A 21,363-nucleotide genomic window follows, 5' to 3' on the forward strand; every position below is an offset into this window, starting at 1 on the left:
GTTTATTGAGATTTCAATTGAGTTGCATTACAGTTTTGCTATTACTGAATTAGTTCAGTTAATAATTTTTCATAGAAATATGTGTACTTTTTCAGTAATTGTAAAAGTGGAAATCGGAAATAAGTAATTCTGACCCATGTGGTAGTTCTAGTGTTAACGTTGACAAAGGTGGGAGGAAGCGTGCGATTAAGGTCTGTGGAATGGTTGTGCGCTTATCTGAAAAAATAGTTGTTACTCTTACGGATTAACACGTTACGCGCTACAAAAATCTTGGCCGTTTTTTCGTAAAGTTATGCTTTCGTAACAAAGAAAAGTAGGGACAACTATTAATTATTAATTATTTAGCGTTGCAATCCTTGCAGTGCACTATTATCAACTTCGTTACATTATTAAACATTTTCATTCGACATCGGTTATCTTGCATGTTACGATTGTTTTCAAGTAACTCAGTAAAGATAGAGATATTGTAAGGGGTGGGGGTTATAAGGGTTCATTCGAAATTATTAGTCCAGGACTCGAGGTCTGAGGTACTTTTAAATTGAGATTTGCTCAAGATGAACAGATGATGTTGTAGATCAATGAAAACGATTTTCCAGTGATTTTGTATTATTTGTAACATTAATATTTGATGAACTGTTAAACGATGGCTTCGTGTGTTCGCATTAAAGAACAATGAGGCTTTACATGTATGCAGAGAGATTTCACCAAAGCATTCAATCATTTTGGAGAGAAGTTCGTGTTGCCACGTATTTGAGAATATCGAATGACGAATTTATTTCAGTAATTGCGGCAGTGCGAATAATGGTAATAAAGGCTGGAGTAAATTCAATATGAAAATCTCAGATATTGGAAATAATCATTATTCTGTATTAAGAATTGAATATATTATACAATATCCCACGTAAAGCACGTTAAGTTTAGAGTTTAAGATTGAAATTTAAGGGCAAATACGAAGATTTATTCGAAAATTCAAGATATTGAATCTAAATGCAAAGGCTAGAAATCGTATATTTAACCCTTTGCGGACGAATGTCGACAATTTGCCGAGATGAAACTTTCACCTTTCGAAGACTAAGTCGCGAAAGATGATTCAATCACTCAAACAGCAAGAGATCAGCACGTAGTTTCCTTTTTTTCTATCATTTAAGCAATAGATATATAATTTAATTTCACTCGCTGAAGGTTTTGTATATTTCAAAAGAATCTTCGTCCGCAAAGTTAAAGTCAAATACGCAAATTTTAAATCCGAAATGAATGTGTTTCTTGTGTGAATCCTATTATCTATCTTCGCTATGGAAATAATATTTATGTATATTTATATAAACATTAATATTTACCGAAATCTAATATAAATTTAACAATTTTCGAATATTTCTTTGTTATCGATCCAATGCTATATAACCCGTGGATGAAGATATAAGGATGTAAGAAATTTCCCTCGAAGGTGGTGCTGCTACATTACACGAAGATTAAGCATAAATTCTACTGAAGTCAAGAAGTTTGCGTGTATATATAAAGTTTAAACTTGAATTCTGCTGTAAAAGTAACCTTAATGTGTGACCCTACGTGCCTTGCGGTATGCTGCACATTTGTCTACACGTGCGTAAGCATCATTATACAATGAAACCCTGCGTAGTTGTCATAGAACAACTTAATTTGTACGGATAGAATATATACAAAACCGTTTCCAGCAACACAGAAGGTTTTCTCTTTATTTAAATTACACGATAGTTTCTACAAAACAATCGGAATGCACGGTAGTTAGTTAAAAGAGGAAGAAAGTTTTTAAATTGGAAAAACGAAGTGCACAACGTAATGTTACTGCATAATTCTATATAAACGTGCTTTTTCAATATGTCTATGAATTACCAACTTCTAGAAGGATTAAACAATTCATGTATGAAATCGAAATTAATTCTGTGTACCTAAACTTAAGCTGTACACTTATTTTGCACTTAAAACCCTAAACTTCGAGTTGTAGTATGTAGATTTGTAACATTATCTTTCAAATATTTTATTTTTTACTATAAAATTTTAGACTTTTCTGAAACAAATGAATCTAAAATGTACTAAATGATTTTTAATATTTAATGCTTCGGTGAGAACAAGAGAGACGGAATTTACAATGACACGGTTAAGTTTATTTTCTTTTAACAAAAAATCTACTTGAACATCGTTTCGTAGAAATATTATTGTCACGAATAGAGTTAGCAATTTGTGGAGTCCAATTTAATGTAAATTGAAAGAACCATTAAATTAGCTCGAGACATACACGTGCGCATGCATATTGAAATCGTGGAGTTGGACCGTATATCAAGGAAAGGCGAAAGTTCTTTTTTATCGGAGAAAAATTTTTCGTTCGCTGCAATTCATTGGATGGCCCAAAACTGTCGTAGTTCCATAACATTGAAAAATCGCGCATACGTTGGAATATATTGAAATATTTTTAAACCGAGAAGTCACGACCTGGAAACGATCAAATACATATACCCTCGGTACCTGAGCTGTCAATAATCGATATGTTTTATTAATGCAATCCATCCAGTCCTGTTCAGAAATAAATATAGCGAACCATATAGTAGACTCTTTCCATTTGCAAATGAGAAACTCATTAAATTGTATTTGAAAATTTGTATTTTTATTATATACACAGGAATAAGGTAAACAAATATATAGCAGAAAATGTATAATATTATGTGTTACCGACTAAAGTTTATGTATTATGGAATTAAATCTGAAAAAATGTATGCAATCGGTTAAAATCTAATTATTTTTTATTGTATTTCCCTTCTATAATAATTGCAATTTCTAATAATACACATCGCCTCTAATTTTCCATTCTATTAAAACAAATATCGCATTTTACTATTTTAACCTCTTAAAATATTAACAACCTTTTTTATATAAATGTCTCATTTAATTTACTGATATGATGTAATCTTATAACAACCTAGGTTTGCCGAAACTCTCATTACACGTTCATTTATTATACAATGGAGCCATTATCATAATATTCTTATGTTACACACATTTTTTCCAAATCATTTGACCCTAATACTCATAATTACTATACACACATAGAGCATTTCTCTAATGACAATATTCCAATTGTTATACCTTCGTTGCCAAGACATTCCCGCTTATTTTGATATCGCATTTCTACAAGTTGTTTAAACTTTTATAAATATCGATAATAATGTGAGAAATTAAGTCATCGAAATATTTCTAATCACAGTGAATTTGATCCTCTTCAAAGTATGTCGTTCCGCAAAAGTCGGTAACAATCGCTTCCTCGTTTCGCTAACAAAGCACTGTTGTCCACGGTATGCGAATGGAATTATAGATTCTCGCGTATACGGACGTTGTTGCGGTATTATGGGAACGTTGATGAAATTATGTGGGTTAACACAATCCACGTTGGAGGTGAGGAAGAAATTTACAAGCCTTCACGCACGTGCGCGTATAAACGGTGGATATATGATCGCAGGAGTCTCTACGGTGGCCACAATATTCCCCCATGGCAACTCGATAATGTATTATGGATACGTGAAATTCGAAGAGAATCTCGCTAGCCGCATACCCGGAAAATACAAAGTGTTTGGTCGACGAGTATCCGCGCGGAAGAGGTCGTTTCACGCCTGGTCTATGTTCTGCCTTCCCACGCCACACCGTTGTCCCTTTGTAAGGTCTCATTCGATTGGATTCAAAGTGAGATTAATTCATTCTTATGTCGAACCGATACATTTCGACTGTTGTCGTTCGATTCCGGCGTTGAAAACTGTCCTCTAAAGTGAACAAGTGACGTTACTTACGTTCCATCTGATCGAAGTCAAATGCAAATGTATTAGAATATTCTTGGACGAATTTACTTCCTAGAATAGTTTGATATTCTATCGAATTGAACGATTAATAGCATTACTTCCGTTTTATTGAATTTGCATACTATAATACTGGAGTGCAGTGCGGTATGTATATTGCGTAACTTTATGTAGCATCATTTGTATCTGCAATTGTTTCCATATTCTGCGCAGAAATATGAATATATGTGTTAAACATTGATTAAAGGCCTGCATAACTACAAAAATATAGAAATGAGGAAAGTAATCTTTGCTGCTTCTTTATTAAGGTAAATGAACTCGTCGAGTATTAGAGAATATTCTGTTTGATCGGAAGAATGTCATATTAATAATTGCATATGGACATATATCATTTTTATCGATTGATTTGTGTTTTATAGCTACTGTGATAGCTATTTTTATAGCTACAGCGATTTCAGTTGTTACACTGAAACTGTGGTATTGATTTTGTACCTTCTTCTTTCCTGAACTGTTATATTAACACATTCGAGATCGGTAACGTAGTCCTATGTCACTCGATAGTCTTTAGCTGAACATCCACAAGATAGTACTACGTAATTTTTTTAGAAAAACGCTGATAACGTAGTTTTCCGTTATTTTGCATTTTTTATGAGAATGTCAGTCATTTAAACTTACCCTATTTCAAAGTTTATAGCTAAGTATTGACAACATAGTTCTGTCACATATCTTTACATTTACACACATTTGAATGGCAGACCATTGCGGTATTTAGCTATATGCTAATTATATTTGTTATTAAACATAGCACAAAACAAAATTATAAATCGTAATGTATGAAAGGATGAGTACAACATACTTATAAGCAACATCTGGTCGGTAATTAAAATAACAAAAATTGTTCATTAATAAAATATATAATTATACAATACAATTTTCATAAATATTGGTAAATAGATAAAATTATGCATATACATGTATTCAAAATTTAATATCTATATGTACCTAGCATTTAGTTTCTAATGAGTACTACTTCATGAACAAATTACTTCAGTATATCTACTTTTGTTTAATTTTTAATCGCGTCCCTAATTGGTGGACAAAGTATAGCAAAGTTATAGCACATGATCTTTTAGAGTATTTGAGTTCTTCACTCTTCGGGACGACCATGTTTACAGAAATTAGAGACGGCCAGGTCTGAGAGTTTACCTAGAAACCTGAAAGTCCCAATTTAAATTTAGTTTCTACCACGTGGTACTTAAAAACCTGCAGAATATTTTTTTATAAAACTTGAGATTACACTATCTAATAGGATATTAAATGAAGTAAAAAAAATGTTAATAATATAGAGGTATTTCCTGATAAAATACTAATAATAATACTAAATATGAATAAAATTTTATATGTTAATCTTTGTTTTCAAGAAAAAATAATTTGAATATTCATCAGATATGCGTGTGATAATGTACTGTCTTAAAAATATGTCTTGATTGACTATGTACTTAGAGTTACGGTTTTGTTCTGTATTTAATTAAAAAGACTTTATAAATAAATATAAGATTATCACTTTTTCAAGTACATTTCTTTCGTTTGTGCTCTTGGTAAAAAAATTATTATGAAATGTTTCCAATACGTTATGTTTATTTCTAACTCCTGAATAGTTAAAGTAATATTCCCTTTCAATTTTTCAATGCAAATAAAGACAACATGGTATTGTTAACCATTAAATGTTTTCAACCTTAATTAACAAAATGCATTTTTAAGTACATCTTACGAAATAAAGTAATTTTTCATTAATAATCTATAGCAAACTTCTTAATTGAATGCATTTTTATTAAGTATATATAACTTCAACTATAACATTCGCCAAGCATGCAAAATATATAAGAAACTGGTTATATATTTTATTAAGTAACTATGATTACACTACAACATTTTTTAAGTAAACTATTGTTGTAAGCAATTGAACCGATTATTTACGAATCGACTTTATTTGCTAATATACTCGGAATGCTATTTGAATTATTTGAATGATTCAAGTAAAAGTATCTATTACTACAGCTATTCAACATTAACCGTTGGAATGTAGCCATCATACTGTTTAAAGCGAACCGGATTTTACAGTAATGAATTACTGTAGTTCTACATCTGAAGCATAGTATTAATTAATTTTTAATCATTCTTTGAAATGCACTCGCAAAAATTGTACCATTCAATTTAAGGATATTATATCATATTATCAGCGCACATCTAGTAATTTCATCTTCATAAACTTCAGAAATAACTGGAGTTTCTACAAAAAAAAAATACGCAATTTCATCGACTTCACCGGGTTTAAACTATTCCAATAAGCACGGTATACCCGACCGCATATAATTTAATTAGATGTTCGCCGAGCTCATTAGACGGTCAAAGATCGTAAACTCGTTCGAGATAAAACTACGGTTAAAAAGTATACTAGAACAAAGTAAATAATAAAAAGAAAACCTAGAGGTGAAAGTACAGGTACATAATAATGAGGGATGGGGAAGAAAATATTGAGGGGAAAGGTAAAAAGGAGGAAAAGAGAGGAAAAACGAAAGTGAGGACATAAGACAAGGGAACGGTGCGGTAATTCGATTAGCGACAAGTTAACCGGGCAGTAGATTTGATATATAGTCCATTAATGGTATGCGCGCGGGAACACGGTTATAGGAGGAAACCTCTGTCATTTCATGACCGTCCTTCCTTTCAGTAATTCTGCATTGCACGGGCTCCCTCTCATAAATGCCGGCGGCGCTGCAGAAAAAGAAATTATTTGAAAGCTCGCCGAGCGACCAGGAAGTAGCAAACTCGATACATTACACGCAGACCATAATTAAATGTCGAGCAACTCATCACTGATGGATACGCCTAATTTCATTTGCTGCCATAACTTCATTAATAATTTACGTCCCTTTCAACTTCCACAACTCTCCTTCACTGGCCGGTAATTGTAGTTCACAAGATTTTTCCGCATCGTTCGACAACGCCCCGCGAATCGGAGCACTTAGCTCCGATGAACTCGATAGGCTGCCTACACACTTGTATAATGTCACCGCGCTATTCTTGTGCAATAATAATATGCGTTGACGAGAAAGTGAGAATGTTTCCGTGAAGTGGGATTTCTAGTTCACAGCCGTCAAGTATGTAATCTTTAAGGATTACAAAGCAGAAAATGATAACAGATAAAGATAATTTAAGGAGATTTCTGGTATTTTATTGATCATGTTTTGAGCTATAGGAATATAACGTATATAATATATTTATATTTAACGTACACTTCCGTTTAATTGTATATGGTACAAGTTAAAAATAAATTTACGGTGTTTTTCGTTATTCACCTATTAGAGAAAACAAATGCGCAGTTTTTTATTTGTTCTTATTAGATGTAAATCATAGCAAAATGAAACAACGACTGAATCTTCAAGTAAAATATTTCATACCTAATTAAATTTGTAAAAACTTTAATTGAGCAAAAATCATTTATACTTATGTCACGAATTTTATGTATTTACAAATTAGAAAGATTACCAAAAATGTTAAAATAGAATCTTTGTTACTTAATACAATAATCGGTGTATTTACGTCAAGTTGATTAAAAAATTCTTGCTTATCGGTTTTTTATAGTACTTCACGACAATGGTCGGAGATCATCCTATATAAATAAGATAAATTATAATATAACCTAGTAAATAAATTTTAGAATGTAATAAATATAGCGAGTACTTTTAACGAAGAGTCAAAATTTTCTTATCTGATAACAGGAAAATAATTTCTTATATCAGACATGTATTTAAATGCTTTCAACTTAATTTCTGGTCATTTTTATACTTGAATAGTAATTAAAACTTTAGGGTTATTCATGTTTTTATAACACTTATAATATAGCACATAGAAAGTACTACAGAATTTAAATCAATAATAATTTTATCGAATTACAAGTACAGCCATGTGTAATACTCTAATGACATTTAAGGGTAACTCCTCCAAAATCAGGATAGAATACTGAACTTCCTACAACAACAGCGATGTTCAGCAGGGCAACCCTTTAACCACGTAACAAGAGACATCTACTACGTGGTAGCAGGCCATCAAGGTATTAGAAGACAACACTGCGCCGTTGGTGTCCATTTACCAAAGATGAAGAGACGCGGGTCGCATCAACGGTCGACGGATGTCACGAGAAGGTGACAAAACAATTCGAGCATCGCGCGCACTTGGACAAATATAGAAGAAACACGAGACTTCCGGATCGTTTGGTTCTAAGGAAACGTTCACACTGAAAAATATTCTTTTTCGATCCCCTGGGGCTGTACGTGACTGTCATAACGTCATGGTTAAATTTAGACCACTGATGGCACGGCATAAATTATTTTACTAAACTGTAGATATAAACGCCACAAATCTCTAAACCTTAATTGAAAAGGAAGTTCGAATAGACATAACGTTACACTAACAATAAATTATTATAGATACAGTACTGTAAGAACATTTTATTTTAAAATTTTTAGAAGTGTCCTGTACTAAATAACAATATTATGCTAATTGTAAGTGAACGAGTGGTAATTTTAAGATAGCTTGTACAAATTAATGGAGAAAAAAATATCCATAAATTTAGATGTTTTTAATCTCCGCAATGTAAAAATATATGATAAAACATACATAATTCATTGTTTAGTTAACAATTTAATTTCAAGAATACTAAATAAATTGTAAATAATCGACAAATAATAAGACATAAGTAAGCGAAATTATAAATAATAAATAACAAGTAGAATTTTTATTATTAATGAATATTTATTCCTATTCGATTGTAGGTGTTCAAACTTTACCGCTTAGATCGGAAATAGACGTAGTAATAAATAATAAAGCAAAAGAGCATGAAGGCAGTGATTCATCTTGTTTAATGGATTAAACGATTTTTCGCTCCATTCAGAAATCAACCAGTAAATGGACTTTGAACTTTTATTCGCTGTTGCGAAGTTTTTTGCTCAGATGAAAATTCGCCCTACTGTAAGTATTGATGCACACAAGAAAACCGGGAGACCAAGGCATCGATATCTCGATAACATGGTTCGTTGGTGCTCTTAGGGAGCGAACGGAGTCAAAAGTCAAAGACGTTAGACATCGATCATAGTTTTCACGCGATTTACTCCAAACGCTCCGTCATGCCATAACGTCGTCGACGTTTCCTTTTTTCTATATTCACTCTGATCTTTACCATGGCCCAAAAGCAGTTTTCCTGCTCGCTCGTCGCCTAACAGCATCTGCTGTGCTTTGGGATGTCTTCCGGACGACGGGAACTCGCGGACACCCGTGGGATCGATTAGTCTTCCACCGTGGAAGTCGCGTGTTGTTTCTTCAGACAAAAACGCGGTAGAAATCTCATGGAGTCTGCCTTAGAATCTTGTCGACTGGTGATACATGTCATGTTTCTAATGTGGAGTAGTATTTTGAAAAATAAATCATTTTTAAATGATGTTCCTTCATTTGTAATTTTAACTTTTTATTTTGCACGAAAATAATTAAAATCTGTTTAGAAAGAAAATCTGGCGTTCTAATTCCTTTAGTTTTGATTTAAATTTATTTCAAAGGAAATACAGCTACGCCCCAGGAAGTGCCCCATACGTATACATGTAGATTAATACCTACTTAATAGCCACAGCTTTATCTAGGTGGAATAACAATTTTCTTTATTCTGTTCCGAAGACCGTAGAGTAAATATTATACACACTGCAGCGTATCAATATACACTTACTTGCTCAAATATTTGATGAACAACGAATTTAACCACTTAACCGCGTTCGACGAGTATACACGTCATCTTAGAGCTTAAAATGACATTAATTCTTTTAACGATGAATTCTCAATTTTTTCAGATAGACATGTAATTATTAATTGTGTTGCTTTGGTTTTTCATTCAAATATACTCTAGATGCATTTATCCTGAGTTTCACGAGTACACACTTCATTTTTTTTATTTTATTACGTGCAAAACAAGAGATCTTTCAAACTAAATTCCACACTTAACAGGTTAAGATGTTTAATGGTAAAAATATTAATTGATGCTTGGAGTTAATGAAGTGATTATATATGTACGTAACTGAAAAAACTACAAACAATGGAAGAAAAAAACAACAAGAAATATTATTTTCGTTTGTATAACTATTGTAACTAACTAAATATAGCCAGAATAGAGGTGAATCATAATCATAAAAATACTGTTATGAAAATTTCACAAACAATGTAATGATTTTTAATTTGATTTTTTGATTCTTTCCTACACTCCTAAAAACTTAGAGTAACTGTATAATGGATATAATTGCTACAATTAATATGCCATACAGGTTACGTGAATATTTATAATGCGTGTATTATAATTTCCCTCTCTCACTAATGTATGTTCTTTAAACTTAATTCCCTCAATGAAAATTCATAATTTTAAGCTCCATTATAATATTATATTGTTCCCCCAATGATCCTCGTTTAATCTATCACCAAAGATCGCGTTTGTGAAATATGAACCGTTAAGAAAGCGCAGAGGAAGTCGAGCTCCGAAGTTTCAAACTAAAAGACCTCTTCAACGTTCTTTCCAGGGAAGGGACGGCTTTACCCAGCCTACAGTCTAAGCGGCAGCGACGGTGAAGAAAATTCGCCAAGTCTGCGCGGCCGAACTCCCAGCTATCCCCAAAATAATCATCAGACCACGCAATCGCACCTGAACCACTACAATTCCAGTCAGCACAAACAACGCGGATACCAGCAGCAACAGCAGCATCCCCTGTATCATATGCCCAGCACTGGTGCTGGATTGAGTGACACACCGACTTCGGGTAACGCGTCCGACGAAACCCTCACCGATAGTGACCTAATCACTGTTGCTCGTGACTCCGCTCTGCTCGTTCATAACGGTGAGTAGATGCATTACAGCCGATTCATAATGGTAATTCTTGTTCCATTCTGTGCCCGTTAATTCGTTTGAGTATGGATACGTCTGTAGTGAAACGGGAATATACGTTTTGAAGTCACCCGCGTGAGATCTCTTATCAGACGCCCGAAACATCGTTGTATGACAATTGCTAGATTGTTTCTGTTCAACCCTTCAGAAATAATGTCGGTATATAACTTTCTTAGTAGTCGATATTTTATTTTATCATTCGATTATCACTTTCCTGTTACTTCCTAGGATAACAGATAGTTATGAATAATGTGAAAAAATCCGAATAGTCTGTGTACGTATGAAAAGATGCGTAATGGGGAAAAAAGGATTTGAGAGAATTAGAAGAAACTAGCAATTAAGCGTCGCTGTAGAGGCATTAAATGCATTTGTATGTATCTTAGATGAAAATTTTGTTTATTACATATTACATATGCCTACCTTTGATTGTGTCTACGATTTATTTTTAATGTACCTGTTATTTAAAAAATAAGATTCAATGGGAGAATTATTCGAAGAAATTTAATGAAGCTCAATATACTTAATCTTTTTGCTGTTCAATGAACAATTATAACATTTGCTATATTATTAAATACGGTATTGAAGATATGGTATACCGAAATTTATTTTAAATAAAATAATGCTAAACATTTTTCTTACAAGAGTGGCCGATGCCTTGAATATTAACCCTTTGCGGGCGAATATCGATATTTCGGCGAGATGAAATTTTCGTATTTGGAAGATTAAGTTGCAGACAAATGATTTACTTACTCGAACAGCAAGAGATCATCACGTAGTTTCCTTTTTTATATTAATTAAGTATTTCATACATAATTCAGCATTATCTTTTGAAGATTTTATGTATCTCGAAGAATCTTCGTTCACAAAGGGTTAACAAATACAATTAAGGCATTCATGGATACTCAGTCTAAAAATTTTTCTTTATTCCGTATACGAGAATTACCCCGAGTTTATACTCGCATCTCTTGATATATATGTATATATTAACATACATATTAGGAGACATAAAGGGAAGAGGGTTAATTCGAGGGAGTCACGTATTTGAAATTATATTGCTCTATTCACTATATTCGAGAGGTCCCTATTTCATAGATATTGAAATACATAGTTATATCCCTTACACACATACAACTACGGATACTTATGAGTGCATATGAAGTTAAATATCTACACTTAAATGTATAAGCACATTTCTGTCTGTTGTATGAAACCAAGAACCTATAAAGTTTCAGATGACACACAAATAGAAAGAATTCCAACGATGTACAATAGAGATATCAACGATTAATTAGAACTGAAATCTTCCCCTACAAATCGAAGTTGGTTAAGCGACTTTTAATTCTGAACTGACGTAGAACTGGAAATTAATCAAAAATTAAACATGACATTTCAGGTAAAATAGAATAGTTCATAATATTTCGTACTTAGTTATCACTTTTCCACAATGATACATAGAAAGTGATGAGTACCTACCTTTACGTATCCAAAGAATATAACGCATAATCACGAAACATAATAGAATGATAATACAATAAATAATATGATAGACATTATATAATAATAAGACACAATGATAATATATAAAACAATAATATAAGCCATACGGTATATTTAATGACATAACCAGAGGACATAGATTTATAATCGACTAATACAAATCAAGCGGATCTCTGGTGCACATGTCCCTTCATAGCGCATTCAATATCCTAATATCCATTGTACTCCATTGAAGGGTGGTGTCCCTTGTCAAAAGGAGCAAATCAAAGCCAAAGACACAATCGATAATAGTCTCTCGTAACGAAGGTACAACTTCTTCGATAATAATCGTATCAAAGCGCAGAGGAGCGTTTTGCCCAGTGGAATCAGTCATTCGCAATATCGTGAAATCGTGTCCCTACATTACTCAAACATGATGGATGGGCTTCGCCGCGATGAGGTGTGAGGCCGCACACGGGGGTTTGTCGGAGATGGAGGTTATCGGCACACCGGCTTGTCACGGATGACGTATCGCTGCAAAGGTATACACCGTAGCTTGGACCCGTCCACCCCAACCTGCGCCAGCTTCTAGGTACGCCACCTGGAAACCGTCTCGGTTTGGACGAGTCTCCACTGTATGAGCCGGACACTTGCAAGTGATAGGTATTTATCACCCGGGGCCGACACAAGACGAGTCAATCGAGCCATTTAACGTTAAACTTACGCGACAACTTTGTCCCTCGACCGGTGTCGCCGCGGGCACGAGGCTAGGCGAAAGATAAAATGGAACAGTCTGCTCGGAAGAAGTGAAGCCGCTTTTAACGGAGATTAATAGCGTCGCGGATGGAATATTCGGGAATGTAATCTTTTTGATAAGATACAAGACTGTCTGATACTGTTGCGTTTCGGGGATGATGTTTCTTTTCTTTTGTGAGCAAGAATGAATTCAGTTGTTGTAGAGTATTTATTGGTCCTTTTATGGGATTGAGAATGAATAAGTTGTTAATGTCATTTATTTCGTGACTTCTATTTTCATTTTGTTCATACTTAATTGCATTTTTATTGGAAAGATTGAGATTTCAATTCGTTTTGATATTTAACTTATTGAAGCGTTAATGGTTTGCATTTGCATTAATCTTCTATACTTTATTTGGATATTTGTTCCTGTATTTACTTGAACTTTGTCGATAATTCTATATCTGTTGGGAGAATGTGTTCAATTTATTTTAAAGCTGGATAATAAAAAGTGGGCGTTTTATAGAAATTCATGAGCGGTCGGTTAACAAAAATTTGTTCGTGTCTTGAAGAAAATAAATGATTTTTAATTTTTCAAATTTAAATCAATTAAAATACAGGTTTTATTAAATAGGGATCTCTTATAAAAAGAAACATATGAAATGTTATTTATTTCTTATAAATAAAACATTTACGTATTAATGTATTAATGCTCATTTGTATTTTATAATGGTTTAGGATGTAATATTTTTTAAAGGAATTATCTTTAAAGACAAATGATTGCTTCAGTCATAGAATTCTGTATAATAAGAAAATGCGAAAGTGATTATGCTATCACAACTGACGATTTAAGCTGTCGAAAGGAATGTACAGTGCTAATACAGCTGACAGTCTGAGTGCAAAAGGTTAACATTAGACTCTAGTGTAATGGTGGCTTTAATGGATTTCTTGTTGGTATAGTGCTGACACGAGAATTTTTGTTTGCAATGAGTGTAAATATCGGATTCCTTTATAATGAATCTTATTGCTTTCTTCTTGCAACTTCTGTATGTATAAGTTACCCAGCATTCAATAATATTGCCGAATATATATTTGTATTCTAATAAATTCAAACAAACTGTAAGCAATTCTTATACATTTTCAAGTGCGAAATGCGAATTTAGAAACCGTTTTTTTTTTATCATTTGCAGTTATTGATTATTTCTCAAAAGCTATAGACGATGGAGGAATGCAGATTTCATATTTATATTCAGCGCACGAAAGTCTACAAAAATCGATCACTGCGTATTGAAATAAATAAAAAGAAATCAAATTTGTTGCACAATGCAACCTGCCTTCTAAGGCAAATGGTTTATCTTAAACAAACACTTCACTATCGTGCAATATTTCAGTGAAGCTTACACACTTTTGTCTCATAGAACTCCGCGTATAGTAGAAATATAAAATGAGTTACCGTTCCATATTAACTATATAAATATTTTATTAATTTTGTTGTGTATTATTATTGTACACTAATGACTTCTATAAAGCAATATGATAAAGAGAGTGTAGAAGTAAGTGTTAACCCTTTGCATTCGCCAATATTTTGCGTTATAGATATTTATTATTTTCTGTTGAAATATTGATAATACTGTTAGCAAGTCACATAAAGGAAAATCTTACATAAATTAAGGGTTGGAACTAATTTATTTCTAAGGTTCGTGTGTTGATACCCAATACAAAATTGAATATTGAATTTTAGTGTTCATAATTTCGGTGTATCGAATCAAATGGCGAATGAGAGTCGCTTCTCGAGTGCAAAGGGTTAATATACTTGTACATTTCAAGATAATATAATATGCTTATACATTTCAAGGTAATTTTACAACTCAAAATGCTGTGTAAATCTAGAGTAACGAAATTATGGTTACAAACACATTTTCAAGTCTGTAACAATTACGACCTGTCTGATGTATGACAAGTAGGCAATAACGGCTTGCGTGAAGCAGATCAGTGCAAACGTGGATACACGTACAAGAGACAGAAACATCATCATTCATGCATTGTTGTCAACACACGTTAATTATTAATACTCGAGACTGAAGCCGAAATGACAATTTCATCACTTTTGATTGCCATTCCGTTATCTTTCGTACAATCACTCTCTAAAATATCTTCTACGGTTGATCGAATACGCTACATATACAATAAATACTTTAATTAAACAACGATGTTCCTCTGTAGAAAGCGCTGTTCAAACTCTCATTCCGAATTTCGTGATCTTCTCGCTCCATTCCCGCTACTCACTTATATTTTACATTTCAGTCAAACCGAAGGCTACCTATTTCCACCCTGTTCCTCAAATTCAAGTTTAGCGACCAATATGGCGTCCACTGCCAAGTAAGTCCCTAATAACACAATTTTCAGCTCACACGTATCTTTAAACGAGCATAGAAAAGCACGTCACTTCGGTCCATTTTAATAAATTATCCAACCGCTATATGAATTACAGTCGACTCGGGATCGATGCCACCCGCGACCGACTTGGTTTGAAATCTATTAAAGCGAAACATCTTGTTCCTGTTTACGTCTTGCCGCATTGGTATCGGGGAGGCTGGATATTAGCGTGGATGCACGCTAATGGCTCGTATTGCGAGCAAAGCGTTTAACCGTGATCGTTTATTTCAGAGATACTATCTCAGGCCCTGTTCTACCCGAACGAAAGGAGACATAACGCCGCGGTAATATATCCTCGCGGAATCTTTCCCGCGAGATGAGCATCTAAATGGAAATGTTCTCCGTGTCGCTGCGAATGGATCGCGCCGGCTAAAATGACATCAATGTTGCTAGTAACGCGCCCTCTGTGCCCATCCCTCGGAAAAAAATGCGATTCGAATCCCACCCCCGTTCTTCTATTGACCGTAATGGGAAACAGGCGAGTTCATAATAGGCATTCTGCATGGGTTCTCGATACTCCATTAAGATTTTAGCTGAATCAGAATGACTCCTCTTACTGGCCTCCAGTGAAACCGCGAGGAACAGGAAGACTCTATTGCGGATTCCATTCTTCGCCGTGACGATTTCGTCCGTTCAGCCCCAGCGTGACGAAACGACCCCCCTCATCTATCAAACATATGATTTTCTTCTTTCGCGGTTAAATAATTCGAATCCCCACGGCACATCCTGCGTCGACTATTGTGCGACGAAGGACAGAGTCTTCCCGTGGGCCACGCATAAATCGACAATTACGTTCTGCATCGGATTAGCATGACACTGGAAAGCACGGAGTCACCCGCGGGAGGGTGCGTTTCGTCACCGTGTGCATCGGACCGACATGGATTAATAAATAACGTCTTCGATCAATCCTGTGGGTGACTTCGGTGGACGAATCGTCGGCGTGACTTACGAATTTGATGGATGATGTTGGGATATAACAAAGTTCGGTATTATTCGAATTGTTTCGAATGAATCTGTAGCTCAGATAATTTGTCGAGCGGATACTTTCTAGGCGGATGTTTCATCTGGGAGTCCTCGTTCGCAATCGTACTACTTGTTTTAGTAATATATTGCGTTACGTGTGTTAATAATTGATCATTATTTTCGTTTTTATTTAGTTTCGTAAGAGTACCTGTGTTTGTAGGTCCAAGTATGTAAAAGTAAACTAAAGATGGAAGCTAATATTAAAAAGAAATACATGATAACATATGTGAAAGTAATATTGTTAACGTAATATTTCATTATATTTAATCATGTATATGCATAACAGCCAGTAACAAAGCAATTACTTGATTAAATTTTTATACCTGTTTATGCTTTACATTTGTATGAAAGACTTTTTTACAGTACCATGTGGGTGCCATGTCTTCTTTCGTTTTCATCAGTGATTTGTTTATGAAATATTCACGGCCTTATCAGTTTTTCGAAAATTATATTTCTATTAATTTTAATTTGCGTTCCTCTCGTGTAATTATAATAATCTTAATTACAATATGTTGTCGGTCTTTAATTATAGTTTGTACGCAATGTCTAATGATATTTACATTGTACAGAGTAACACTATGAACATTGTTAACTAATCAAGTTGTAAATCCTACCACATAGTTCTCTTCATTAATTGTATTTCAGATATTGACATTCTAAACGACCGTTAGAAAACATTTTCCAATGCCTGCTTACTGATGTGTAATAAATAGGAATTACGACTGTAGCGTTATCCGTGGCAACTATTCCTGCCACCAAAGACCATGTAGATTACTGCTTGTCCCGTTATTGTAAGGTATGTAATTACCACACCCAATATCATTGGCGTGCGTATAATTACTACATGCACTATCATCAATGGGTATCTAATTTCTACACGTACCTTTACCAACGGGTGTGAAATTACTAGATGTAGTATCCACGCTCACCATTCAACTAATACGTTTACCGTATCACAGACTGTGCAATTATAAAGTCCAGTTATCGAACTTGAAGCATTCGCTCGGCAATTTGAAGAAAGATTTGAATAACACGTGTCACCGCTGAATTAACGTCAAAATACATGGGTCAATGTTTCCAGACAAAATGCAAGCAGAATTGAAGGCTTGATTTAATTTTGTTAATAAAATAAAACATGAAACGATCGTGGGCGATCTCAATTAAAATTATCATGGAGGAATTTGTCTTCAAAAAAGGTAATAAATAGCAAAGAAGGTGACAGGAAATATTGAAATTAATAAAATATTAGGATGTCTGAAATATGACGAATGTAGATATAGAAATATGTAACTGAACCCATTTCTTCCACCCGGATTACTTAATATAAGGCATATATGTATTTATGAAAAATCTACACAGTTGCATATTGTAAAAGTATGGCTCCCTCTCACATCGTTTACCGTTTACTCCTCTTTTCTAGTTGCAATTCAAGCCAACTGCTATGTGATAAATGATCCTTCCGTTAAATGAAAAAAAAACATTTACAACATTTATTAATAAATATACTTTTTGATTTAGCTAAAGCCGCAAGTAATTATTGTATTATTAAATATATGTTCTATACACGCTTGTATGTTGTTATTGCAATAGAGTAAGACTTTCTTCTTTGTAACATACTTCTACAATTTCATTTGGACAATACAAACTCTAACAGATATTCCTCACTTATACTAAGGTATAGGAAAGCGAACCACATAGGTATTTACTGAACGACAAGAACTTCGGTCGGATTCTCGTTGAAAGTTCGGACCCGGGCGAGATTTTTCGGCAATTACGGGAATCGGTAAAATGTTTTTAACGGGCAAGTTTTCGACACCATTCCCATGAATACCAATACGATCGTTTTCTCGCAGTTGCGCCAAGTTTTGACACAAACTATTCGCTAATAGTCTGCGATATGTGAGCGACTGGTATGTAACGTATAATGGCGGCTCGAGAAAAGAGAACTTCGCGGTGCAGTATACTCCTGGAATTCGAGGCAGCTGAAGAGGGTGGCTGAAATGTGGAATGTGTAGATGGGGATAGAACGGTACCAGTTTGTCTGTTCTTTTCCCAGACAAAGAAAACGCCTGGAAAATGAATGGTAGGTGTCTCTGCGGTGGCCAAATACAAATTTTTCTCCAGAGAATTCGAACATAAATTTCTGACTCTTCCTTCGCAACAGCAGATACTGCCCTCTGTGACTACTTCTGGATGAATCGCGAAATCAGAAAGACTATATATTATTCTTAAGATTACTCCAACTGTACTATGAAGACAGTCATAGGTGAGAACCTTAGACAAATATTTCCGAATGTCACTTTTTCTACTGTAGTTACTATTAGCTTTATTTTCATCGTAGAGTCACATTTTAGTACACTATATACAGGAAATGTAAAAGTACTATTTTTATGTACGTAGTACTAAAGTACCAAATAAATACTTGTACAACTTCATTAACATTTCTGATAAAAGTAGATAGTTGATTCCTTTTGCGTATGAGTGGAAGTATTTCTTTTTGCAATGGAAACTCTCGGAAATATGTTGAATAATAAATAAATGAATTGAATGTAACTGATATAAGTTGAAATGGCCCGCACGCAATGTATTAAGAGAGTAAAATTAATGGAAATTTTTTTCATCGTACATTTTTTCAACTAATGTATTTGTTCAAGCAGAACATTCTTCCAATTGACTACTATTTCTAGTGAAACGTAACCAATTAAACAAAGCACATGTGTGGCATAATAATTATTCACCTCTTATTTTCTAAAATCAGTATGTAACATTGACAATGTTACAATATTGTTATCTATAAATTATGAAAATGAACTTCTTAAGAATATGAATTGCACCATCCGTTGCCGGTTACACTAGTTACACTAGAGCCATTAGCGGAACATCGATCGGCGGAACAATCTATTATCGAAACGTTAATTATAAGACAATTAGATTACCAGAACACTGATTGATGAAATACCAAACTATCTGAATGTGCTTACCGTACCAGTAAAGAAGGTTTAGCAAAAACCAGTAAAAATTCGTGCTTTCAATTTCAACATATCCCAAACTCCGTCTTTCACGATTCATTTTGTACATTAACAATATCAAGCAAACAAAAAGGGTTACAAAAATCAAACTTTTACAAGATTACAATCTCCTGAATGAACTACAAACTCATTGACGCTTCTTTAGCAGATTTCAGCGGCAATTAAAGATAAGGTATTCGTTTGTCTGAACTTCGGCGCGACCGGAAACCGTCCAGAGGAAGAAACATCCCAAGTTAATGTTCAAAGAGATGAAAGCTGTATAACAAAAGGGGTAGATTAATTATCTGCGAGACGATAATTCGTAAAGAGATCACCGGGAAGGTGTGCGTTCTTGATAAAGCGCAGTGTTCCTTGGTGTTAGAGCGTCGAAGGTCGGAAACGACGTGGATTAGAGCGCGCGGCCGGAATTTCGCGGGGAAATCCATTCCTGCGCCGGAACCATGACCGACCCAGGAGAGCTTTCAACCAGGACGAATGAATACCCGAAGAGGGGGATTACTTCCGTCTCATTAGCGTGGGCCACGATTCCACGCAGCGAGATCGAGGAATTCGTCACGCCTGCCGACCATGTACCCACGAAAATCCTAATTCATTCGACGCCCGACTATGAAAGTGTCCGCGCCGCCAATAATTAACCCTTAGATGACAGAAATGGAATTTGTCCAGGTCCTTGGAGGCAAAATATGCAGGCGTGGACGATTCATCTTTATTGCTCGGTGTTATTTTTGTATTAGCATAATCCCCTTGAATGGTCGGATATACATTAATATTGAAATGGGTGGTATCACTTCTGATATTCACGGTTTTTGAAAGAAAATAAAATAAAGAATAGAGAGATTCGTTATTTATGGTTATTAACAGGTTTGCAAGAAGTTTTGTTTATTTGTATTTCGTGTTACTCGTTTAAACGAACAATAAAAATAATGTGATTTCTAATGTTTCAAACTGTTTTAAATTATTTTGATTGGAGAGAAAAGACAGGATTATAAAATTAGAAAGAAATAAGTGATCATTAATCCATTTATCACTTCTCAACACTTTGCTGGAAAATTTATTCGGTATATATTTTTTAAATAAAATGTGAAATGAAATGTTCTATGCACTGGAACATTAAAAATGATATACGAGTCTTGTAATAGTAAAAGTTAAGTTTTCTTTTGGTAATAATAAGTTATTTATTGTAAGTAATAAAAATTAATGAAAAGATTTAGGTATTGCATATCTATGTATACTGAAAAAAGCAAGGAGCTGTTTTGGTTATCTAATATTATGGTTATGGAAAGAAAATGAGAAAAGTAATGAAAACAGAGTGAAGAGTTAAGGGTTAACAGTGGTTAGGTAGATAAAAGTTTTTAAGCTCTGGGATTAAAATTAATTAGAGAACAATATTATATAGTTAGTTACCCGCGGTTAATGAAGAAAGAAGAATGATATCAAATAAAATGCAATTAAAATTCATGTGATTTCTTATACTTAATTGTGAGTTGTTGCTCATTATTTTCCGACCACAATCACTATACCCTTATTTCCCGTTATCGGCACTCTTTAGGCCGGATTCACACTATCGGTCTGTTCAGATTACGCTCAAAATTGTTTTACTGTTTATTGTTTCCGATAAAGGAAGGTAGAATATCTGAATATTTGACTGATTCGACAGTGGATTTAGAGCTAACTGATAGTGTATATTGGGGCTTAGTTTTGATACCGGTAAAGCTTAAAAATACCGTAGTTTATCACTTTGAATACGTTGATACCTCTTTAATCCTTTAATTGACGTGATAAATATTCGTACAGCAATATAGTTTTCATGAATACTTTTTATATTTTCTAATTATGAATAATATTAAAGCAAAATATAAACTTGAAGAAA

The 21,363-nt window shown here is 34.1% G+C and overlaps 1 protein-coding gene across 4 annotated transcripts in view; it reads left to right on the forward strand.

Moving 5' to 3' along the window:
* Positions 1 to 21,363, forward strand: part of Ten-m (teneurin transmembrane protein Ten-m) — an 887,979-nt gene that overhangs the window by 437,515 nt on the left and 429,101 nt on the right. For all 4 annotated transcript variants that reach the window (XM_031972869.2, XM_031972872.2, XM_031972870.2 and 1 more), the window contains exon 3: positions 10,433 to 10,747. In XM_031972869.2, the coding sequence (XP_031828729.1) occupies positions 10,433 to 10,747 (315 nt within the window). The remainder of the gene's footprint in view (positions 1 to 10,432; positions 10,748 to 21,363) is intronic.

This window comes from Nomia melanderi, chromosome 4 (assembly GCF_051020985.1).
Source record: "Nomia melanderi isolate GNS246 chromosome 4, iyNomMela1, whole genome shotgun sequence".
Classification (NCBI taxonomy): Eukaryota; Metazoa; Arthropoda; class Insecta; order Hymenoptera; family Halictidae; genus Nomia; species Nomia melanderi.